The 24,687-nt window shown below is 38.6% G+C and overlaps 4 protein-coding genes across 6 annotated transcripts in view; 1 reads left to right on the top strand and 3 right to left on the bottom strand.

Moving 5' to 3' along the window:
• Positions 1 to 3,184: 3,184 nt before the first annotated feature.
• Positions 3,185 to 24,687, top strand: part of Atp8b (ATPase phospholipid transporting 8B) — a 106,583-nt gene continuing 85,080 nt past the window's right edge. Inside the window, exons 1-2 of the mRNA XM_076762367.1 lie at positions 3,185 to 3,284; positions 3,356 to 3,480. The gene's annotated coding sequence lies outside the window, so the exon portion shown is untranslated. The remainder of the gene's footprint in view (positions 3,285 to 3,355; positions 3,481 to 24,687) is intronic.
• Positions 3,888 to 18,140, bottom strand: C12.2 (von Willebrand factor A domain-containing protein c12.2). Of its 3 annotated transcripts, none has more exons than XM_076762325.1 (19): positions 17,725 to 18,138; positions 17,565 to 17,645; positions 17,066 to 17,475; positions 16,826 to 16,990; positions 10,609 to 10,767; positions 10,313 to 10,540; positions 10,033 to 10,245; positions 9,558 to 9,718; positions 9,203 to 9,485; positions 8,326 to 9,024; positions 7,881 to 8,261; positions 7,505 to 7,656; positions 6,922 to 7,351; positions 6,097 to 6,851; positions 5,703 to 6,013; positions 5,387 to 5,638; positions 4,518 to 4,912; positions 4,207 to 4,445; positions 3,888 to 4,128 (listed from the first exon to the last, which is right to left on the bottom strand). In XM_076762325.1, exons 1-19 carry the CDS (start codon positions 17,831 to 17,833, stop codon positions 4,011 to 4,013), a joined length of 5,541 nt encoding a protein of 1,846 aa, XP_076618440.1. In that variant the 5' UTR covers positions 17,834 to 18,138; the 3' UTR covers positions 3,888 to 4,010. The 3 variants fall into 3 exon arrangements, with proteins under 3 accessions (XP_076618440.1, XP_076618431.1, XP_076618450.1); XM_076762316.1 differs by having other exon boundaries at positions 10,033 to 10,248; XM_076762335.1 differs by lacking the exons at positions 3,888 to 4,128; positions 4,207 to 4,445 and having other exon boundaries at positions 4,688 to 4,908; positions 10,033 to 10,248; positions 17,725 to 18,140.
• LOC143342709 (uncharacterized) lies at positions 14,349 to 15,987 on the bottom strand. Its single transcript, XM_076766865.1, has one exon. The coding sequence runs from the start codon at positions 15,333 to 15,335 to the stop codon at positions 14,349 to 14,351; it is 987 nt and encodes a 328-aa protein (XP_076622980.1). The 5' UTR covers positions 15,336 to 15,987.
• LOC143341248 (3'-5' RNA helicase YTHDC2) lies at positions 18,484 to 24,363 on the bottom strand. Its single transcript, XM_076764030.1, has 8 exons — positions 24,136 to 24,363; positions 23,524 to 23,742; positions 23,259 to 23,452; positions 21,081 to 23,172; positions 20,542 to 20,928; positions 20,203 to 20,453; positions 19,739 to 20,079; positions 18,484 to 19,654 (listed from the first exon to the last, which is right to left on the bottom strand). The coding sequence occupies exons 2-8, from the start codon at positions 23,718 to 23,720 to the stop codon at positions 19,643 to 19,645; spliced, it is 3,474 nt and encodes a 1,157-aa protein (XP_076620145.1). The 5' UTR covers positions 23,721 to 23,742; positions 24,136 to 24,363; the 3' UTR covers positions 18,484 to 19,642.

The following is a 24,687-nucleotide window of genomic DNA, read 5'->3' on the forward strand; positions in this document are numbered from 1 at the left end:
TCCCATTTAATTAATTTATTTAATGAATATTGATAGTACGTTCGAACAGTAATATATTTACCGTAGAATATAAAACATCAGGGTGGAAAAATGATACTGACTCAATCTAGGAGGAAAAATGTAAAACATTGAAACGATCGCCATATTTCAAAGTCATTAGAACCATTAATTTCAGACAATCGTATTGCCGCATTGAAAGAGTAATATCAACGCGAGAAGTAATATTACCGACCCGGTAAAAGATCGTAACGTTCGTGAAATAATTTCAATGTCCAGCCAGGTGATTTAAGAGTGGAACTTTATAGCAAGAAAAGGAGAAAAATGTAGACAGCAATAAGTCACGTTCTCATTCTCGCGCTATATACCCGAGCATCCATAAGGTTTAAGACGTTGACGACAAAGTAGAACGTAAAACGAGTAAAAAATAGGGTAATGGCTTGAAATTTCTCGTTAGACCCGACGGACAACATAATAAAGGATCAAAACGACACCGTGAAAGCTGTAATATTTATTGTCCTCGGCAGAGGGACGGTATGAAAGATGTATGTAATTATAAAATTATGCATGAGAGGCTAAAGCACCGACAGAATTTAACTTTTCTTTCCTGACTTCAAACTTCGTAAATAGTCACGCGCTGTAAATTGGCGCGAGGCGTCTACTGCTAAAGATCTCGTTTCCAAAGAATCTCGCGGAATCATTAAGAGGTACATAGAAACCTATTTACTCCGTCGTATGTAAACTTTGTTAAACTGTCCCAGGTAATCGTGAAATTAATTTCGGTAACGCATGACTCGCAACACGGAAATTGCACGGCGAACGCTCAAAAATATTACTTGACGGTAAATTACACGCTTGGCGTTTAAATCATAATAGCAAACGTAATGTAAATGCATTAATGCACTTCACTTTCTCGTTACGCGAAAAATACTCATCTGATAATCGGTTTTCTGCTGCAAAAGTTGCGAACGCGTAGGATAAAACTAAATATCGGCCCGGATATTACACGGTTAACGTGTAATTTTCAATTTCGCTACATAAAAGTAAATTATCGCACAGATATCATTAAATTGTTAATCATTTTAATGAATTTTATATAAAATTGAATTACGGATTTAAATACAGTGCAGAGGAATCCTTCCCATTATAAAATTGAATATTTACGTGGATAATTTAATGACTTAATCTCTGTTACAAATTTGGACTTCGAAATATTGTAAATATTCATTATAAACTTATGCATTATACATTCATATCGTTGATATAATTACGTTGATTGGACAAATACTATAGCAGTTAATATTATTCATTACAGACGATACGAACCCTTTAAATACATTATAATGCAATCATAATGAACAAATAAACAAATTACAAAGAAATAAAACAAAACAGAATGTCGATGACCTCGAAATCTTGTACAATATAATTTGAAAAGAATATTTACCCAACAAGGAAAACGTTAAAGGAAACACCGAATAACAAATAAAAGACATATAATTATACATTCGTTACTCCTCAAATAAAAATAGAAATTTCAATTATAGAATAAAATGTTTCCCAAAAAATTATAAATTGTGTAGGAGCAAGTTATACGTTGATTTTATTGATTATCTATTATTCCAACACAATTTTGCTCAATTCTGCTCTTTGCGACCCGAAACAATTAAAGGATCACCTATTCAAATGTCTTTGTCGTTCAACAAAATCCAATATCTTAAATACTCAATAAAAATATTAAGTCAATCGTACATAACCTATAATATTTAAACCAGAGTGATTACTCGCTATAAAATGCATAAAAACATTTATACAATAAAGATTAGAACAATTAATTAAAATTTTAAAAACTTATTTTGGAGTTCCATATTTGGAATTCATATAAAATGAGGATACATTTCACAAATTATACATATATACAATAAAATTTGTCGGATAATTTAAACGAATCGTTCCATGAAATATTATTTCTTTATTTAGTACTCCACTTCTACTTCTTCCACCCTTAACAGATACAACCTATTCTATTGTTCGGAATCCTCTAATTGTTTCAAACATACTTTATTGTTATCGCATAACTCTGCGTTCGCGTCGCTCGCTCGAGGCTCGAATGGCACGTTACATGCTTGAATATTGAGCAAACTTTATTACGGTTAAACACACAAAGTGTACCCCGCGCAGTTGTAGATTTAGAACGAACATATACGTTTCCGTAGCGAAGGAAAATTTCTTAGAACGTGCCATTAACTCTTACCTCTACGTTCGTAGTGTGCAAAGGAAACACAGGAACAAAGCTGCGTACATTTTCTTGCTAAGCTACCTGTAGAATACGAGCCCACAATACGAACGAACCTCGCTAGTTACTCTATCTATCCTTCCCCCGGCAACACGTCAGTCAATAAACCCGGTACTCAACTCGCGTAATGAAATCACGCGAAAGTGTTTCGACCACTCGAACCCTCACGTTGCACAACACGCAACGCACATAATCTCATCGTTCGCCGTGCCATCGTTAAGTGCACGCATTAACCTCGCAGGAAAAGGGCGCCAGGTTAAACCGTGATTGTACCGGACCGTGCTTCGCTCACGGCCTCGTAAATACGATCAACACGTCGTTACTTTGACCTTCGTGCCTTCCACCCCTTTAACTCGCAATGGATCGCAACGTGTGCGTACGCTGTCGCGCGGAACAGCGAAGAGAGGCGGCGAAGAAAAGAACAGCGCCGAACGGGAGGAAAGAACCATGCTTTATTTACCTTCGGAGCCTGCGTCCGGCCGACGTACGCGGCAGTGCGTGCGGACAGGGCTGCGATTCGGGTGGACAGTCGCAGTTGCCAACCGCGGGTCGAGCACGACGAACCCTAATCAGCACCGGATGCACCGGACACGGCTGCACTTGACAACCGCACACGATCGTTTGCGGTCCGCCGCGAGATTTGCGACCACCGCCGCGTTTCGCGCGTTGGTCCACGTGCAGCTGACACGGCTGCACGGGGCAGCCACATCGAGCTGCTGCACCACGACGACCGGCACTTTGTACACGTCTCCACACCCGCTCCATTCAACGACCGGCGTGCGACTAACAAACGCACGCCCCACACCACTCGAACGCTCGCGATTCCCTTCGGCGATCCTCGGCCGACTTCGGCCCGTCCCGTCACCCCAAGCTTTCCGGCAACGGTCACGGATCGCCGAGTCCACGAGATGCGCGAATTATAACCTCTTCCGCCGCGATTTAGTGATTACCATTAATATTAGGGCATCGTGGTACTTCGTATCAGTCCTGGGTAACTATTATTTCCAACGAAATATAATGAATAACTACATGGAATAACGTTTCGCGTCTTTTACCTTCTAGCGACGTTACTTGGAAATATCAAAATATCGATTTGTTCAAAAGTAGCTGAATTGCCAGTACCTCGTGTGGATCTATAGTTCGTAGCTAATTGTAGAAAAAGGGCTGCTAAGCAGATACTTCTTTTGGTATGTTTGTTGCTGATTATTGAACAATTTAGACGAACTAAGCCGCGTGTGAGATGTACGGAGTACTATAACGTTCGAATATTAATTCACATCATCTCGGGTATATCTGGTCTTTCGTGTAACGCGTGGAAAGATATCGGGGTACTTTCGTTCGTGATAATTATTAGCCACTTATTCTTGCATTCGCGTAACTCGACAATAAAAGAGGATTATAGATTTCACGAAAGAATGATAAGATGCTTTTCGGAATATTTAAAGCGTAGATCAATTATGTTGAAGATATATTAACTGTGACTCATACTAATGTATGTAATGTATGCAATATCAACCTTCAAACAACTTATGTTAGTTTGAAATTGTTTGAATAACGTCAATAATAACGCAATACACGTATATCGATAAAATGAAAAAGATGTTTATATTTACATAATGTACAAGCATACATTCATAGGTTGTAGGTACAAAGTAAACATACATTATAATACATGATTTCCTTGTTTTTTTTTTTTTAATTTTATTAATGTATAATATCAATTAGGTCGCGTAGTACTTAGCAAAGAAGCAGCAAATATTTGTTGTAAGATTCGAGGTATATCCTTCAGGTCCATGCAAACAAATGCTCTGCCTGAAGGCATCTTTTTAATTAGCCTACAAATTCAACATACATATTCATAATTCGTCCTGAAAAGAGCACGTATCTTACGAATTTGTATAATTTGTGCCTACCTAGCTGCTTGATCGCCCAAGGATCCAATAAATATGGCGAAAGCGTTTACATCCGGGTTCGACATGAGGATTTTTGAAAATTGTTCAGGACGAATACCATAACGTTCCAAATTCGCATCCGACAGTACAACTACGATTGACTCGTCAGTATCCTCTTTAGAAAGACTCGCGATTGCATGTTGGGTTGCCTCCAAGGTATTATCGCCAGACATGCAAAATTGCGAGTGTGCATGCATCGTCTGAAAGAAATTGCTTCGTTGAGTACGTTAAATCCCGACGTTTAATCAAAGCAATTTCTTAACTCTCATTACCTTTATTACTTCCAATCTACGTTTATTATCCGTCGGCGGTTGAGTATGGTTGACGAATCCAATACGATAGTCATCGCCGGAATGACCAACGATATCGTACTGAAACTTTCCTTCGTACCCGCTAAACGCCTCCATTACCATGACACATGCCTCCATCTCGCGGTCGAGACGTCCATCATACCCATTAAACCTATACATGCTGCCAGATACATCCGCTACTAATTTCAAACGTTTTGGTTTCGATGGCGGTGTACCAAACTCGGGTTCCTTTTCTGCTCTTCTCCGATAAATCGTCCTTTCTCCCGTTAGTCCCTCAATTAGTTTAGTATCGTCCAACTCACCAGAAGTTTGGTGCCTGTGCCATTCGCGTTCCTTACTTTTGGCCTGTAAACTACCTTTGAAAGAGATAACATTTGTTTGCAAATTAATGGTACAGAGAATACCCATTCAAGCGTATCTGCGAAGCGGTGAAACCAGAAAAAAAAGGTACAGTGATGCCTCGAACATTGGTCGACGTTTATGACCGTAGCCAAAGTTAAAGGGAGATAGATCTTTCCGAGAGTGCGAGTAAGATAGATACGCATAACACGGCACGACGATAGCTCACAGTAGGTGTAAAAACGTAAACATACTTGGCCACCGAGACAGCGGGAAGTCAGTTCCAAGAACTGGTAAGAATAACGACCGGGCAATTTCCAAGGCATTACTGTACACAAAATTCCCTTCTACCGTGTTGGGAATAATATTATAAGCGAACATTTTCTTCTAATATCAATCCAGTAAACTGTATCTGTGTTCTAAATGAGCAAGTGTTTGGTGATTAAATAATTGATTTTAGGAACTATGCATGAGAAATAAATAACATTCACCTATTATATTCCTCAATGCTTGAACCTGCCTTTGAACAGGACTACTGAATTGAGAATAAAGTTTATGGTCGTATTCGCTCATCTTAATATCCTTTAAGCGTTGCTGGAATGCTTTAAGGCCCATTTCCCTTGCCGCTTTTTTTATGTGTTCCGGTACAGCATTCTTTTCTTCGTCGCTAAGCTGATGCACCGTATGGCCAGCATCCAAACGATAAGGACCACCCTTTCCGCCAAGACCCGCTGTATCTCTCCCTGAAATTTTCATTGAACGCATAAACTCAGCGAAAGTTCGTAATACGAGCACTGCCTAGTATACCTCCAGTCCCTCCGGCCCATGTGTTCCCCCCAACATGCGGATCGTTCTTTTCGTCTATCTTTCCATGTTTCGGACTACTAACGTCCAAACCAGAATATCTCTCTTTCGTAATCTGCAGCTTTTCGTTGTCGCTGCCCACCATTCTTCTCCAAGCTCCTAACGATTTTTCAATATTTGCTAAGGATGTTTCCCAATACCTAACGCATCCAGATATGTCTACTGTTACCAAATCCTGATTCGATGTCGGCGCAGCATACGTAGGATAACCGTTTGAATATAACCATTGAATCATGGGTGATACATTGGCCGGTCTAAAAGTCCCCAAATATATCAATGAATATCCTTCACCGCCAGAACAATTGAAAAATGTTCAAGAATCCATATAGATACTCACTCTGGTATAGGTATGTAGCGCAACTTATGGTTCACGGTGTCAACAATTTCTAAGTAACTGGCGATTCCCAAATGTTTTGCGTTCGTAGGAAAAAGGTCGTCAGGCACTTCTTGGGGCACGACTGTTCTAACAATTTGTCCGCTTTCCATAATTATGGGCGGTGTAAAGCTCCTGCTTCGCTGTTTCCTTGGCCAAAAATGAAGTTCATTGGTACTCTCTAAATCAGGAAATCCGACGGCGATACTGGCATAAGTGTTGTCAGTCACTATCAGTCTGTTTGGAGAATCGATCTTCTGTTGCAGAGCTGCGCTAAGCACGCTGGGGGACAGATTATTCTTACTGCAACTCAGAAACGAACCAACTTTTAGGTGACTCTTGTTAGATTCTTCCAGATCTTGTAAAACGTTTGAACAGGGCGACGAGTCGGCAGATTTCGTAAGAACATATTTGTTTCTTGACGTATCTTGAATCAACCATTTTTTCTCAGACGGAAGCAAAACTGACTCTACGTTGAACGGTAGAGTGATCGTGTAAGCACTCATGGAATGTAGATCGATTACTTCTATTTTGTTGGAATTAAACGTGTAGAAAACAATTTGATTGTGAGATAGCGTCAACTCGTTGTTCATCTTCCAAAGATACTTCTTATTACTGAAAGCGTTTGATATTTTATCCGAAGCTTTATCGAACAATGACGATAATTGTATTTGTCGAGCAGACCCATTATTTATATCGACCAGGAGCAAAACATGACTCTGAAAATTTATATTCTAACGTAATAGCACAGATCAGAGAAACCTAATTTCACATAAAAGAACCACTTACAGTCTCTTCGTGCACCAAAACATGTTGATCGTTATCGGTGGATATCGTATACATGGGTTTATTGCCACTCTCAGGGCTGATTAAACCATGTATCACAGTTTCTTGAATTTTGTCGGAGTTCTGGCTCATACTAAAGATTTTTAACGGATGCGTAGCAAGAACGTGAATTTTATCATTTGCACCACCAGCTTTCGCGTCTTCAGCAACTGACAAAGCTGCGATCACGCTAGTTTCACCAATTGGTATAGTCCAGTAATTTTGCAATTCGGTGAACAAAGCTGATCTAGCTTCGATACGATCTAAAGACAACACATTTTGTACCAAACTTATAGGCGACGTTAATTTAATATATCTTTCTTGGACAGGCAATACTTTTCGCTCGTTCGAAATATTCCAAGTAGCGGAAATCCTGTTTGCCGGTAAAGATATTCTGCAAAGAGAAAGCAGAAGACGGCTTATTTTCTTTTCGCTATCGTAAATTGAAAATAAAAAAAAAAACACCCATTCGAATTAACTATTATATTTATTTGTACAAAGTGGAAATTCTTTTAACAAAGGCGTTTTTACAAATAAATATCCTTACTCTTTCGCTAACGCGACATTAGTGGGACTTGTCCCAATGGGAATCCCATGTTTGTGAAGAACGGACACTAAAGTTTCGAAAACCTCTTGACTATACCGATCGAAATCAAATACATTTCGTACTACGTTAGCCAATGATTCCTGAGGAAATTTCTGGAAACAGAGAAAAGTACGAGATAAGTAAGAGATGAGAAATTGGCTAGTGAGTCTGATTTATGGTATAATCTACTTTCTGTAGACCCACTTTCTTGGGGTGTGTAACAAATTTGTAATTTATCAAAGAAGAAAGGAATCGTACCAACGTCAACGATTCATAGACATTTGAGAGAACAAGGATTGCCTCAAGGCTTGGAGTTTTGAGCTGTTCGTAAACTCACCTCTAAATGTTTCACGATGTTAACGACTTCTCGAGTCGAATATGGATACGAGACCAAGCCTTGGTCGGCCATGTTTCTCAGATCGCCGAAAGCTTTCACCAGCTTGAATATTACGTTCTCGTCCACGTTCGGGCCGTACTCCTTCAAAAGTTGAATCTCGTTTTCGACGCTCGGATTGTCGACAGCGTGGGTGCTGAACAGATCGCCCAGAGCACCGAAAAAGTCGTTCCCCAGGAACGGAAAGCCCGGTCTGTTCGCCAGTACTATTATCCTGAAGTCCGGATGAAGCGGTATGGTATTTGAATTCCGCGCGACAGAACTCGCGGAGGGCACGATGCGTCTGCCATCCGACAATATCATTTCCCCGGATTCGACCAAAGTCTGGTGGCAAAAAAATTCCAAGTTTACACAAAGTACAAAAGCGTTTCGAACAGAGCGTACGTACTTTTAAAATGCAAGTAACATGGGTGGGAGCCTTGTCCGCCTCGTCGACGACAAGCACGTGGCCTAATTTAACGGCTTGCACGAGCGGCGAGTCTTCGTAGACCACTTTCCCGTCCCTAACCATGGGCTGGAGCGTCAAAGTTTGAACAGTCGTGTCCCTGTGAAGTTGTATGTACTCGCGTGGCCTATTTAAAAGCTGCAACAGTCTGTCGACAATTTTGTTCTTCCCGACGCCCTGGTTCCCCACCAGCAACAGATTCTGCCCCAAAGTGAAGTCCTGCAGCAATTTCTCCAACAGAGATACGTGCTGGGGCACGTCGTAAAACAATATGTCAGGTACTTTCGTTAGAGCCGTGGTGCTGTATCGATCGACGACCGTGTTTCCAATTTGCACGGTGTTCCCCGTGATTCGACACTTAATGTCCTTGTCCGCCGCGACATTCGTCGGAACGATACCCACTCGTTTGCAGCAATCTTCCAGGGTTTGCTTCGCCACCGTTGGCAAAAAACGGGCTAAACAGGCGCGATGCACCGCGTCGTAAGCATCGTCGGTTCGAAATTTCTGCATTCTCTCCGCTATCCTCAGAAGCTGTCTCGTGCTGAGAGATCCGGCCAGAGACTGCAAAGTCGGATCGCTGGAGGATCGTAGTACGTGTGCTAGTTCTAAAATGCTCGACAACGCTTTGCAAGGCTCCCCATACTAAAACATAGAACGCGTTTAGCATGCAACAGGAGCTTTTACCTTCTTTTGGAGCATACACACCAAGGAAGGTCAAAGTATGCTGTAATCTGTTTGTAAAATCCTAAATTAGCTTATCTTTGACTCTTCTAGGTGTATACAACCTCCGTGATTAACACTTAAATACAAAAATAGTCGCCTTCGATCGAATGACGTGAAGCTCTTCGGATTTGTCAAGCGGTCTCATTTCATGGAAAAGAAATAAACTGAGTAGCTCCGAATTCAACCACTGGCCCGAGGAATTATTAATTATCGGCGATTCCGCTAAAGCTACGATTCTAAAAGCAGGATCGATACGCAACACTCCCGAGTCCCGCAAATCTACGTCCGACTTATCGTGCTCCTTCTTTATCTCGTCGTAGCGATCGGCCCTCATCAACCTTTTCCCGTCGTGCAATTGCAACTCTCGATCGTGGACCAATCTACGAAACGTATCGGGATTTATCATTGGAATTAGTTTCAAAAGTTTCGTCGAATCTACAGGAGACATGTACCTGTGCAATATAGCTAAAGTGCTAGAGTGGATCCTATTAATTCCGTCCAATATAACCAGTTTTCCTTGCAGGGCCGCGTCGACCAGTGGCGAATCTTTCCAAACGGTGTCGCCGTTAGACAAAGTAGTTCGCTGTTGTATCAGATCCCTGGAAGTCATATCCTAAGAAGATATTTCAACCGTTTCAGACAAATTGTTATAGCAGAGATTAGTGCGTTAGTGACTAGTTAGCGAAACTTTTACTGGTATTAAATTTTATTAGAATATTATGAGATTTTTTAAGTACAAAGTTGAAACCTGAATAAGATACACTATAATTTGATATACCCTTCTTATGATCTATAAGAAGATATTATATTCAGTAACGATTGACTTGATTTCTCGAACTTTGAATATTCCCAGATTTTGATTAATCTAAAATTACTCGATGTAAATAGCTCGATCGATAGATTAAATACAAATACAGTAACACTTGCCTGATAGAGTACTATAGGTTCTACTTGGTACCCCATTAAATCGGCTAACGTCTGCACAGTGGTAGACTTCCCACAACCTTTTGGTCCAATCAGACAGAAGTCTGACACCAAGTGTGTCTCCAACATGCTCGCCAACAAATTATTCTGATAATTAGTCTCTACGTATTTACTTTGTTTCGTATTATCGTTTATATCGCTGGTACCGCAAAGAACCTGCTGATAGAATATACGTTGAAACATGACGACGCTGGAACCTTTTTCTTCGACTACCATCGCTTACATTCAACGTTGTTTTAACGTTGCCGTGTTGTATCGTGACGCTCAGCGAGTCGTTCGTTTTTCCGTTTACGTTTAGACGTCGTGTAACGTTATCACCTTTATACGAATCCAGGATATTAAAAGTTTTAAGTATATCCTCGACCGCGGTTTGGCCCTCTTTACCCAGAAACAATTTATACGGATAGAATCTGTAAAATATATCAGATACCGGCAGGTGTGGACACTTATCCTGCGGTAGTACGCGAAATTAAAAAATTCGTCCTGTGGGTCGTAGTTCGAGGACGAGAGAATATTTACCATTATAATAGCAGCTGACGTTAAATTATCTAAAGGAAAATCTGGAAGGCCTAGGGATATAGCCTCTTGCGTGACCAAAGCGTGCGCGCAGGATAATAGTTGCGACAATTTCCCGGCGTCAACGTTTGGAACTAAGTTCCTCAAAGTTTCCATTTGTTCCTAAAATCATACAAAATTCGAAAAAGTAGACCCTTCCGCAAAAACGATGTGACTTGAAAATGACACGATAAGCTTCTTTAATACGCTTAAAATATTCCAACGGTGCAATATTTTTAATACTACAATTTGTAACAGTACATAGTATAAGTCTATTAAAAAAAATATGGAGTTTCAGTGTCAAGGAGACAAAGTTTCATAGATTCAAAATCCTGTGCTTTCGATTAACGTTCGTATAAATGTGTCGTAGTGCTGAAATTCAGTTTACAGCGTAGTGTTCTATTTTCTGGTATTTTGTCGTGAACATTCTCAAGTGACGGTTGAACGCTTCCCTTGATTTTCGAAAAGAAGTTAACAATTTGCAACGTCCACTCCCCCTAGAACGTTGTAATTGCATTTCTTCCATGAAGTATCCACATTGTTTCCGTTTGCCCGGAAACCGCATATCCCGTATAATCATGAACAACCGCGCGTTACGGAATGTTACACCACGATTTGTTTGAAACAGTCCACCCGAGTGATTAGCACCAAGAGGGCTTTCCACCGTGCGCCAAGCACGGGAATAACTGCCACTCGGCACGGAATCCTCGGGATAGCTTACAGATTTCCATCGAAAAGTTTCAATTGAGCTACATTCTCGAACCTATCGACGCGATAATCGCAGTTTCGGTGAAAATACGATTCGTTCTCAACGATCCCGTAAAACGCTTCCGTAAAAATAGAGAAAATTTCAAAGAAACCTATTCGAGTTCCATCAGTTCCCATTGTTCCTTTACGTTTGTTACATTGCAATCCGTTTCACGTAAATGGAAGCTCGCTTTGCTCGACGAATACAATGTTTATATTTTTATCGCGAACGCGTACCGTTGACGTACAATGTTTAAATATTAAAGTGACTGTAATTCTAAAGTGAGACGAAATCGATGCGATACTGACACACTTCGCGGGTCGTGGCACTATTATTCGGTATTATTGTAGTTTCCCCGCACATAATGTGTTAAGAAAACATCTACAGAACTCGATCGCATGCTATACTTCGACATCGCGTTTAATGTCAATTGTAATTACTTTAGAGGAACTACTGCAATGTTGATTAACTGAAAACTTTCTCGTATAATATCGTAGCTTTAAGATAAGATCGACACTCTGTTCCTTGTACGTAGCGATAAATATCACCGAGTGACAAACTTTTATAAACTTCTTGAAATACGTCGCTGAACAATTACGGCAGTAATGCTTTGTGTCGAGGTACTGGCACGCGATCAAAAAATTCCTACAATTCGTCCAAGTTCAATGTACTCGAGACCGCGAATCGGTCAATTACGAATTGAACAATGGCTTCCGATCGAAATTAGGATTTTCTATTCGATCACGTAAACTCCATTATAAACTATTTACCTCTATAAAAACAACTTGTACCGATTACGGTATAAACCAAACGTGCAATAAATATTTTGCCAAATAAATTGCTACGAGGACTCGTAAATGTAAAACGAGTTTACCCTGTAAAGTGCAAAGCGTGACACGGAATTCAACAAAATAATATTGGGCTACGTTCCGTCACGGAAAACCGTTCTAAAACAGTTTAAATGCCTCGTGTCTTCTAATTACGTTTGACTTTTTAAGTGCCTCTTCTAACTATTATTACCGTTTCGAGTTTACAAATATTGCCGGCACCGAACGTGTAAACTCTTCCGTCGCGACGTCTCGTGCCGGCACCAGTCTCTTTTATTTCTTCACGCGGTGAATAATAGATATCGAATTCACTCTCGATATAATGGGATTTATTACGAGGTATTGAACGCTGACGAAGGGTAACGTGCACAAATGAAGCCAGATTGTAGCACCGATAAAAGAGTCACTATGAAAATAGAGAAACAAGAAAATTAAATGGAGTCCATGCACGTGTCGAATTGATATTTGAAAATTATAAACGTAAAGTGACTGCACCTATTATACAGGGTATTTGGCCACCCCTGGGAAAAATTCTAATGGGAGATTCTAGAGACCAAAATAAGACGAAAATCAATTATATCAATTTCTTGACTGAGGCTTCGTTAAGATGTTATTAAAAAATTAAATTAAAAATTTTCAAATCATTCTGAAAAAATTATTTTCGATTGCGGGAGTCGATTATAATCATTTTTGGTGAATACACATATCCCTGAAATCCTACCCACTTTCGAGAAAAAATTCGAGTAGGTGGGCAAATTTTTCGACGAAATTAAAAAATTTCAAATGATTCTAAAAAAATTATTTTTGGTTGCAGGGGTCAATTACAATCATTTTTGGTCATTAGACATACCCCCGAAATCCTACTCAGTTTCGAGAAAAAAATTCCTTACCGAAAATGTAATGTCTGACCATACCATTGATATGTTTCCCTGAAATTTCATGCATATGTTTAAAACGTCATAACTTCTGAACGGATTGGACGATTTTAATGTTTAAAAAAGCAAACTACGCGTATTTTGGTGGAGAATATGTACAAATCGCAAAAATATTCGAAAAGTTACTCCTTCACCACGAAAACTGACAAAAACCTCTTAAAAATGGTCCAATTTTTAAAGAGCCGTAACTCCTACAATAGTGAATATATTTCAATGAAACTTTTTTCTGAAGTAGAGCCTATGGGTACCTATAAAAAAGTATTAGACAACTTTTCTGTAGAGCCTCAAACAAAATTACTAAAAATGAAAAACAAATTTTTAAGGAAAATCGACAGGGGGTAAGTGCCTAAATTTTTCGGCGAAAAAAAAAATTTCGAATCGTACTGAAAAAATTATTTTTAGCTAAGGGGATCAATTACAATTATTTTTTGTGAATAGACATACCCTCGAAATCCTACACATTTTCGAGAAAAAAATTCGAGAATGTGTGAAATTTTTTCGACAAAATTAAAAAACTTCAAATCGTGCTGGAAAAATTATTTTCGGTTGCGGGGGTCAATTAAAATAATTTTTGGTGAATAGACCTACCCCCGAAATCCTACCCACTTTCCAGAAAAAAATTCGGTACGGGCGGAACTTTAAATGTTATTAACTTTTTAACGAAGCCTCCATCAACAAATTAGTATTCTTGATTTTCATCTTATTTTGGCCTCTAGAATCTCCCATTAAAATTTTTCCCATGGGTGGCCGAACACCCTGTATGTCCCCACCAACACAGTGATCGATACTTTCAATTTATCTCATTAAGATGAATATTAACTGTTTAATAAAACAACGAATTTTCTTATACTGTGGAAGAAACATAATATTCAAAATTGTATATTATCATTTAAAACGAGAATTGTTAAAAACTGTACCTCAATATAAAAATCTCAAGATTCGTAATTTGAAAAACGATTCTTCGTGTCAGATTCTTAGGGTTACCTTTGTATAATGTCTCACCATTAAAAGATGTCTATAGAAACGCCTCCATTCAAGAAGCATTAAAACGATTTATGATATTTACACGACGAAATCGTCTCATGACAGAAAGTGCTTTTCGTTTATGGGACACGCTACGCGTAAAAAAGTTTTATACAAGTTTACAACTACGACGTTACGTGCAAACGGATATAATTGCTCGTGTATTCTCGCTTAATCGTTGATCAACGATTCTTGCGACGACGCGTTCTCCCCGTAAACGAGATTTGGCATCACTATATGCAGCTGAAGGCGTCCAGGCGGCGACCACACCGCCGGTACTTTCTCTTCCATCGGAACTTTGCTCCCAGACTCGTCCTCCTTCGATTTGAAACGCGCCTTCGCGCGATCCGACGAGCACAATGCAAGATTCGCGGACGTTTCCTCGTTCTCCCGCCTTATCTTAAGCAATCTCTTCTGCAACACTCTCTCCTCTTTGTCGACGTGCTCCGGATTACGCGACCTGTGCAATTTACAGTTCTGTATCGTCGCCCGTTCGTATCGCGAGACCCTTCTTGCAACGGTACTCCATTTTCGCTCCTCGTCCCGCGGCGAATCTTCCACGGAATCGTCCTCCGGATCGTAGCTCTGCGCCCTTCCAGACAAATCCAGCCACTGAAGTACCCTCTCGAACAACGGATTCCAGAAAGCGTCGAGCGTTTCCTGTGCCTGCTTGCGCTCCATTATCCGCGGCTTAGGATCGTTCTCCGACTCCACCGATCCTCCGCAAGTTTCATCCCTGAAAATCGGTTTGTCGATAAGAACGTCTACGTTTCGTTTCACCGTTCGACGACCACGACGATCCTTTCCAACGTTCCCGTTGTCGTCGGACGAGAACTCCCCGTCCGTGGCGAAGCTCGCGGTCGTCATTCGAGGATAAGGAGGCGCGGACAGTTCGCGATACATACGCGAGGACGTCTTGTTCTCCGAACGATCGACGACCACGCTCAGATTCGCGAAACAGCCGTTCAAACGATCCAGCCGCGATTCAGGCTGACGATAGCTCGTCGCGTAATTTTTATTCCTCGAGGAACGTGACCGTCTTCGTGGCTCGGTGTCGACGAGAGGATCGTCCGGTGACAAAATCGCGTGTCGTATACCGTCCACCCACACGGTTCGAACTGATATCGGTCTTTCCGACGACGACCATATAGCTGGCATTCTTCGTACCGATGGAAGATCGAGATCAACGCATCGCGAGTTTCGATGCCTCTTAACGGGCGTGGAATTATCGCTGAGCGAATTGATATCATACTATGTAACGTTTGCTGTTTAGAAAAAGATCCGTTGCGTTCTTCTGCTCTTTATCATCGTGATTTTTAAACGTGGACAAATATTTTGCGGTCGTCCGTCGATTCCACGAGGCACGATGTGCGTCGTGGTTTCAGGTTCGAGCGAATTCCGACGTATCGACTCCCCGGGCTGAACAGGAGGACAAAACACGCGTCCGTTGTTCGGGACACGCGATCCAAACTGCGATGACTGTGACCATAGCGCAGCGACCAACAGTTTATATAGGAAGGAAACCAGCCCCGGAAGGGATGGCTGACTGGAGGGGTTGGTGCGACCTCCGCACCCCCATGTCCGATGGTACGTCGTTGCGTTCCCATAAATCAAGCAAAACTTCAGCGGGTTGCACGTGCCGCTGTCTCCGGCTAGTCGCGTAATTACACAGCATTGTCACGTGAGACTTATGTGTATTCGAATCGCTAACGAGGAACGTGCATTTTCAGCCAGGCCTGACCTAGAAATTTTCGTGCAAAATTTGAACGCAAATCGTTCTCTATTAAAATTTTAAACTCCGATCGAAAACACCAAACATACAGTGCTGGAGAATGATTATAAATTATTGATATTGCACCCCCCGCCGGCCCCCCACAGCATGAGCCAACCTCATCTCCACGCGGTGGACGCTGGGCAACGGGGTTGCCGGCTAACGAGGCTCTGGCTAAGAGAATATGGGTCGAGTACAATGTTGGGATGGAATTCTTTGGTTCCAGGATGAGATAAGACTCTAGAATAAAGGTCCTTATAGTGTAGTAATGGCTTGGAGTCAAGAAGGGTCGATGACTACCCTACCTCAATGATATGGCAAATCATTGAGAGAGTTAGTAGTTCCATGTCTCATAACTTGGCAGCGATTAAAACGCACCAAACACCGAGCAGGACAGCTCACGGCAAAGACAATAACTGTATTAAAACGAGGATTCTTATACTTCTAGAATTACTCGTTGGCATCCCTACCATAAACGTGTATCGATCGATTGTTATTTATTTCGGTGTTTTAAATTCGTCTATATCCTGTAAAGTAAATCTTTGGGAAAACGGGAAGCATTAATTCAACACACAAAAATAATTAGAAATCCACAGTTTAACTTATTTTCTTATTTAAAGATATCGTTAGTATTAGATCGTCTCGTAAATCCTTTTAAAGTGTTTTGTTCGATTTCTATACATTTTAATGTATGAAAAATCAGTGAAAGCATTTGTGGCATTTGATACTCCATTGCTTTAAACGAAACAACTGTGTTAAAATGGCTGCTGGCGAGGTTTGTGTCGTGTACAGGGATAATGAGACAATTAAGCCATCCACAATTTGTCCAGAAATTTTCAAGCCAGAATTATAAACAATTATGTTTCAATATACTCACCTCGTAACTCGGTGGCGGAATATGTCGGGCTTGAAACCTGGATCTGAGAGGAGGATCGAGCGGATGTCCAGGGTATCGCGGGGATGGTAGACCTAACGCGATAACTCTGAAGTCTTCGCTAACTCGAACGAGCCGCCAAGCATTTAATTCTTCTTTACTGTGCGCCTGAAACGATTAATTGATGAATTTAAAACAAATTTATGTTATTGGTAATATCAAATAATCAAACAGTATCGCTACCTCGAGTAACTTATCATAACGTGTCGCGGGGATAAGAAATCTACCATCTTCTAAGTGCATCTCCCGATTCTCTAATAAATTATTTAATACAGGAAGCACGTTTCGTTCAGCTTTCTCAACACCCTCGATAATGAGAACTCTTCCATTTGTCGCAGCTCTCACTGCACTTTGATCATGATAATAAGCAGTACCGCTTTTAATTTCTCTCCTTTGTTTCAAATCTGCTTCGGTTGTGTCCCTCGAAAGTGCAATAAATTCTAATTCGCGTCCCGTAAGTTCAAGAAACGACAGAGCTAATTCTCTTCGTTTAATTCCTGGACCGCCCATTAAAAAGATATCTTGAGATAAAACATCCTTTTGGAGCATCCATCTTAAGTGCCTCAATGCCTCTTGAGTAGATGCCTTTATTACTATTCCAAAGACAATCAAACTGTTTGGTCTTGATTTTTATAAAACTAAGAAAATTTTAATTGTACAGTAACCATCTTATTTAACTTACAATACTTTCGTGGTACGTATTCAGAATTCTGTGCTGGCTTCACTGGTTTTGAAACATCTCCTATAGTGACAACTACATTGTCTGCAATAAAAATATGATAATTAAGTATCGACAATGTCTCAACGTTATCAAACGCTAATTTAATTATCATCTAACTTACTTGATTTACAGCGTACAAACTGTGAAAGGTTAGGGTACATAATTTTTGATTTTTCTAAAACTCTTGACATAGTTGACATGCGACGAAGGTTGCAAGAAACGAATGACATTGTTTAACTTAACTTCCACTTCAAAACATAAACAATATCTTCAATGTTCTATAAAAGTGAAGTTTTATAGAAAAAAATATGTATTTATACGTAAACTTAAGTGTTTATCACAATAGCGATTACTATTATAATTTATTTTATCGCGTGTTAGTATATGAAAAAATGTTTCAATTTGAGTTTCATAGCATTATGCCATTAATACTGCCCCATAAACAAAGCATATTTAAAGAAAATAAGAAATAACTTGAACGTTCGATGCAATACTAATTTAAGGTTAAATACATATTTTCTATTACGTCATTTAAATTAATTATGCTGTGTGAATGAGAAAAGTTAAAAATATTGGGGAAAATGATTATACTTTAATAATAATCAGAAAACTTGCTTTATCTGAACTTAATAACACATATTATAATTAACACGTATTTATTGTTAAATTTCTAAAAACCAAATTCTAAATTAATTTTTATTCAAAAGTTACTATTCAAATATATTACACCAGTGAATGTTAACAGTATTCGTAAATATTTTCATAATGTACATTACATTATTACATATTACATCATACTATTACAAAGAATTCAAAGGTCATTTAAAGATAATGACTAGATGTTTCTACTTATGTTCAATATGTGAGAAATTAATAAGCATTTGTGGATTATGATACAACTCTTTTATTATCACACTGAAAATTATTACAATAATTCTATAAGCTATCTTAATATCAACATATACCTTATTGCTGCCTAAACATTTTCCATAAATTAGATCACTATGTAAAATAAACAGTTTTTCTGTAATGTATCACTTTCGGAATATTTAAAATACGAGTAAACTTTGTACTCAATGATAAATATTTGCAAGCATTAAATTCAAATAAAAGTATTTATCATATCGTATAAAATAATGGCGCATAAATGAATTAAAATAATTACTTTAATTATTTTACATTGCATTTTAAGGCTCGAATAAAAATTATAATAATTAAAAAAAAAAAAAATTAATGAACTGCGGATTCATTGTTTTGTTTGACATTCGGTTATCTGCTTTCTTGCAAATTATTATTTTTCTTAAACGTGATTATTCCGTATAGTAAATTATAGCATTAAGTACTTTATGCACAGTATAAAATGTAAATTAATTACTTAAGATTAATATCTATACAGTATATTACATGTTTTAAGAGGTACAAAGATCTACTTTGATTCCTACATGTTGCTCATTCTACACTATTTAGGCAGTAAAGTAGAAACATAAAGCAATTACAAAAAGGAGTACCTTTATAACAAATTAAATGTTATAATAAGCCAGAGAGTTATGTATATGTGTATCTAACATTTAATTGTCATTATTCATCAACACTGTGTAACATACTTAATTCGTGCATGTAAATAGTATTATAAAATCTTATAAAGAAACTGTTATGTGCTTGATATTAATTTAAAACAGTCAGAATTAGCATGTAAAAAACAAGTGATATGTATAAGAGATACAAAATGCGATTAAACATACCATTATTTTTTAAAATTTTTCAAGCAAAGAGAACATTTATTAACTTTGAAGCTTCTTTTGATACTACGTAAACATCTGAGTACAATTACGGGTGTCCTACAATTGGCGGCATTTCGTTTCTTTTACCCTGTCTATTTAAAATGCAATCTATTCAACTTTCATAAAGTTTATGTAAATGTTGAAGTATCATTGCGACTTCGCAATGAGTTACACATACGAATCAAGAGAATAAAATGTTTCTTATAGATTATACATAATAAAATATTCTTCTGTTATCCGAAAATTTCTCCGAGAAATTTAAAAATTTCTCTAAAAAAGAGAAAAGAGTAAATTTTATATTAACATATAAATAGTTAGAAATTAGAATAGGATTGAAAAATTTAGAATATTTACCTCTACGAAGTCGTCGGATCTTCTAGCATTGGCAGGGTAATAATCGACAATTAATGGACGTGGTCTTTGGCCAATACCAGATGGTTGCTGTAATCCACATGCTTGTTCTTCGTTTGTAATTACACTCACTAAAGTACTCACTACTTTTTCGTCTAGCTGCGACATTGCTTTGTTCGGTGTTTTCATACGCCTTAAGAATAAGGCATTCCATTTCTGTCTTAAATGTATAAAGAGAGTGGCAGTTTCAGGATCAAGTTTAAATACTATCCAATCATCGAGTTTGAAAATTGTTCCTTCGTTACTTTCGTCAACTTCGGAATCTGAATCACTTTCCGGTACAGCTGTGTGACAATAATAATATGAAAATAATCAACAGTGTTAAAATAAATGATATGTAGCAACATAGAATGGACAAGACCTTTCAGAGATTATGAGTATCGTTTTGTGTAAATTTAAGTACTTACATTCAGCTTCATGAATTACATCGATAGATAGTCTTGCTGGACCACAGAACAACGCTACTGTTAGTGGATTAACTAAAGTAACCATTTTAACATGACAAAAACGTCCTGTACGACTCATTTCTTCATAAACTAACCAATCGCAAGGTATAGTTTCTATATTGGCTGCGTGTGTCTCTGCAGACGTCATACGTAGTGACTTTGGATAATCTCTTAAAGTTGATGATGGATGGAAAAATACCTTCACTTCTTTTCTATAAAATTCATTATGGAGCATGTAAAAAGAGAACTAGTACTGCACTATACGAGAGTATGTACAAGAGAAGAAACAAATTGACATACTGTGTTCTCAATTGCAAGTGTTCTCTATCCACTCTTATTAGATTTGGATATAAACCAGCAGTCAAAGCTGCTTTCACTACTGCCCAATTTTCGGAATTTGAATTTAAATCTCTGATATCTCCCGGCCCCCTAGCCCTGACGAATCCAGATGCACGAAGCTGACCGAGGAGTTGAGTACGCATTCCAACTACCATCTCCATTACAGCAGCAGATATAAAATTTTGCTCGCAAAATATACGTTCTTTGCCGCTTGCGCGTGCATTTTGCCAACCTTGAAAAGCACGCAACACCGCCATATGATCGGAATACGCATTAGTCGCGAACCTCTTACGAGCTGCAGTTGCGGCTCGTTTCTGTGATGGTTGCGAAGGTAAAACAAAGGGATCCCTGAAATTAATTGTTTATTAAAACAATCTAAAAGTAATATATTTCAATTTCTCAACAGTTTGGCCTAATGATGCTTTTCTTTTAGAAAAACAAGATGTCACGACTAATTGAAAATTTCTTTTTAATTCTTCGACATATAAAACTTCACTTACTTATACGCCAAACTGCACACAATAGTCAAGACTGGATCCAAGCATTTCAAAACAACAGCATACAGCAACATTTTCCCTAGCCGTGGTTCAACTGGTAAATCAAGTAAATGGCTTCCTAATTCGGTGAGATCTTCCCACGGATCTAACGCATCGATAGTTTTTAGCAACTGAACCGCATTTCTTGTTACTATATTGGAGGGAGGCTCTAGTGCTCGCTCTAAAAATTCTGCGATCGGTGTGTTTCCGGGAGCTAAATGTTTTGTATACAGACACAATTCTTGCAGTGGTAATCTTAGAATTTCGGGAGTTTGATAGGGCTGCATACTGTTATATCGAATTGAGGAGAACATGCGGTAGCAAATGCCTTTTCTACACCTTCCTGCTCTGCCCTTACGCTGTTTTGCACAAGCTTGAGAAATCCACTTGGATTTAAGCGTGCAAACTCCCGATATAGCGTCGAAAGACTTTTCTTTCACTTTACCCGAATCAATAACGTAAACAACATCGTCGATCGTAATACTCGTCTCAGCGATATTCGTCGAAAGAATAATTTTACGAGTTCCCTGCGGACTTGGTTTAAATACTTTCTTTTGGTCGCATGTTTGCATGTTCGAATGAAGCACGTATAAAGTATACCGTAAACCTTGATTCATTTCTTTCGCTTCGTTATTAATTTTTTCCCTCATAGTCACGATATCGTCGTATCCTGGTAAGAATACCAAAAGAGAACCGGAAGGCATTTTCAAATGAACATGTATAATTAATCGTAACAGAAGATCATAATTAATATTGTCGTCGTTGAATGTATGATTATATAAATCCAATAAAAGTTTATCCTCTTCTGAAAGTGAAACGTCTTTAGTATATGTTATTGCGTCATCTTGCAATGTGCAATCGTAAGTTTTCATATATGCTTCTATTAATTCTGCACATTCAGTTTGTTTCATTTTTTTCGCCCAATCCAAGGCAGTCCACTCGTTGCCTGCGCATAAATTTAAATTAGCGCCCAGATTTAATAGTTGCTCCGTAGTGTTTATGCATCCTCTACCCGCGGCTACCATAAGCGGTGTCACATGCGTTGCGGAATGTTGATAGTCTACAGAAACATTCTCACAAAAAATGAAATATAAAAGTTGCGCGAAACTCTCTTCGCCACCGCATAACCATGCTTTGCAAATACTTGTATCCATTTCTTCTATTAGCCAAGGTTCCAATTTCACAATTTCTGGAATAGGTTCGCTTTGCTGAGCTAAAATCGGAGCAGGTAATAAACATCTCTCAGTCGTACTGTTCGACCCGGATTGTTGAGGCTCGTATTGTGTCCAATTTTCTAATAGTTTCCGTTGATCCTTTTTATTCAGTAGCTCTTTTCTTTTCAAAAGCATTTCTTTTGTCATGTAACCAGTTATTTTTAGAACATCTTCTAGAAAATATGTATCCACGTCGAACGATCTACCCAAGACATTGATAACCGCGCATTTGTTAAAATATTTTACAAAAATGTTGACATCCAACGTAGCGCTCATAAGTACAAGCTTCAAAGATCTGTTTTTCAATAATGCATCCTTCAGTGCTATCAAAAGAAAATCGCAGAATCTGTCGCGTTCATGAACTTCGTCTACTATAACGTGTGTAACAGTGCTCAAAGCAGAATCACCCGCCATAAGAGTTCGAAGCAACACACCGTTTGTACAGTATGTTAAAAGAGTTTTTGGGGCAACTCTGCTCTCGAGTCTTATTTGATAACCAAACGTTTGACCAATTTTTTCATCTCTTTCAAATGCTACTCTTTCGGCTACAGATACGGCGGACAGTCTTCTTGGTTGAGTGCAGATGATTCTACAAGGTTGATGCCTCTGTTGACAGTGCTCCAGAATAAACTGAGGCACCTGGGTCGTTTTACCACTACCTGTTTCACCACCTATTATGACCACTTGATTGGCATTTAAAGCGTTAAGAATCTCTTCTCTGACGCTAAAAATTGGTAGCGATTTACGAAAATTTAATACATCGAAATTCGTTTTCAATTGTGGTATTTGTGGCACACTGTTGTTTAATCGCCCCATTGCTTTGGTATTTGTATTCACTGAAACTGAAAATTAAAGATCATAATTATTTTTAACTTTGAACAAAATGTGTCCAGTAATGCCATTACTAGACATCAAATATGTACCGTACCATCTGTATTAAAAGGACGTTCTCGTTCAAGCGGCGGTAATAGATCATGGCATTCTTTTAAATTTAATGGAAAGTTTTGTATTAAGGTAAAAATACTCTGTCTCAATGACTTTGGCAATTTTATTACAGCATCGGCTTGAACTATGGATGATCCCTCTCTCTTGTACACCGTTAAAAAACGATTTGTACCTTTGCTGTTGGAAAGAGATTTATAATTTACAATCGTTATCAATTTGAAATATACATATATTATTTTCTTAATTACCCTCTGCTTTTGGACTTTAATCCAAGTTCGTACGCAAGTAAATGAATGTATGCTCTCTCATCCGATGTGTACGACGATGGAAACTCCAGTTCTTTTTGATGCGGAGAGTCCATTAACTTTTTTAATGTTAAATTTACAGCAATTCTAGTATCCTCCCCGATGAAAGGAACTTTCTTGTGACGATTTTGACGCGACATTGTGTATATTTAGTGATTATTTCTGTAATACAAAACAAATATTACTGAAACTATACTATTTCACGCATAAATTTCAGTCCAACTAGCTAAATTCATAGCGAATACTAATATACCAATCAATCTTCACTTTGTTTGCATATGTTATTTTTAAAGTAAAATATAACGTATCTCAGAAGATCTCAAGATAGCAAGTGAAACATCTTACGAAATTAATTATGACCTTAATGAATTTAATAAAACAAACATGTTCAAAATTGACAACCTCGAAAGCGTAGTATGACAAAAACACGTAATTGCAAAATCTACTTCACAAACGATATTGATTATTATTACGATAAACATAACTTCATCATTCGAATATTTTCATTCGTCGAGCAATAAAACGATTCGAAAAAGAAATTGCATTTAAACTCACGTAATCTAAATGACCTTGTCAAAGTACATTGATCTTTTGGCGAATGATACTATATTTTGATAGTTAACAATCGCTAATAGCAACAAATGTTACAGCGTTCGCGAACGTTCCTAAATATTTGTTATAAAAATGCACCACATCTGCGGAAACGATTCGCGATAAATACAAATGAATAATATTTACGTCGCTTGATTATTAACTCCCCCTATTTAACGGAACAAAGCTACGCGTAATGATTTCTGTCGATAAAAAGCGCATTCTACCAAGTCCGCAACCGAGAATGTCGCGATGTTACCCGCGAAGGCTAGAAAGATCCTAAGTTGGTTGGTCGCGTTCAACAACAGATAGTGTCCTCGTCGTTTTTACGAGAGATCCGCAAACAGTGAAAGCAGGTACACGGCCGAATGCTGTTCCAGTAAACAATATGGCCGGTTTAGTTTTGTGCGCGGGTTATGTCGTCCCTATTGTATTTCGCGAATGTTTACTGTGCTGCATCCAGGATTAGTAGTTCTCGGTAAGTGTGCATTCCACAAAGAGTACATAATCGCGCGT

This window comes from Colletes latitarsis, chromosome 1 (genome assembly GCF_051014445.1).
Source record: "Colletes latitarsis isolate SP2378_abdomen chromosome 1, iyColLati1, whole genome shotgun sequence".
In the NCBI taxonomy this organism is placed as follows: Eukaryota; Metazoa; Arthropoda; class Insecta; order Hymenoptera; family Colletidae; genus Colletes; species Colletes latitarsis.

Excerpts from the sequence above, each read along its gene's own strand:
- LOC143342709 (XM_076766865.1), bottom strand. The coding sequence starts at position 15,335 with ATGCCAGCTATATGGTCGTCGTCGGAAAGACCGATATCAGTTCGAACC.
- C12.2 (XM_076762316.1), bottom strand. The coding sequence starts at position 17,833 with ATGTCATTCGTTTCTTGCAACCTTCGTCGCATGTCAACTATGTCAAGA. Across the intron at positions 10,249-10,312 it reads ACGTTAAAACAACGTTGAAT|CAGGTTCTTTGCGGTACCAG; the intron begins GTAAGCGATGGT and ends ATATTCTATCAG. Across the intron at positions 6,014-6,096 it reads CGCTACATACCTATACCAGA|ACCGGCCAATGTATCACCCA; the intron begins GTGAGTATCTAT and ends GGGGACTTTTAG.
- LOC143341248 (XM_076764030.1), bottom strand. The coding sequence starts at position 23,720 with ATGTCGCGTCAAAATCGTCACAAGAAAGTTCCTTTCATCGGGGAGGAT. Across the intron at positions 23,173-23,258 it reads ACGTCCTTTTAATACAGATG|TTTCAGTGAATACAAATACC; the intron begins GTACGGTACATA and ends TTTAATTTTCAG. Across the intron at positions 20,080-20,202 it reads TGTAATTCATGAAGCTGAAT|CTGTACCGGAAAGTGATTCA; the intron begins GTAAGTACTTAA and ends ATTGTCACACAG.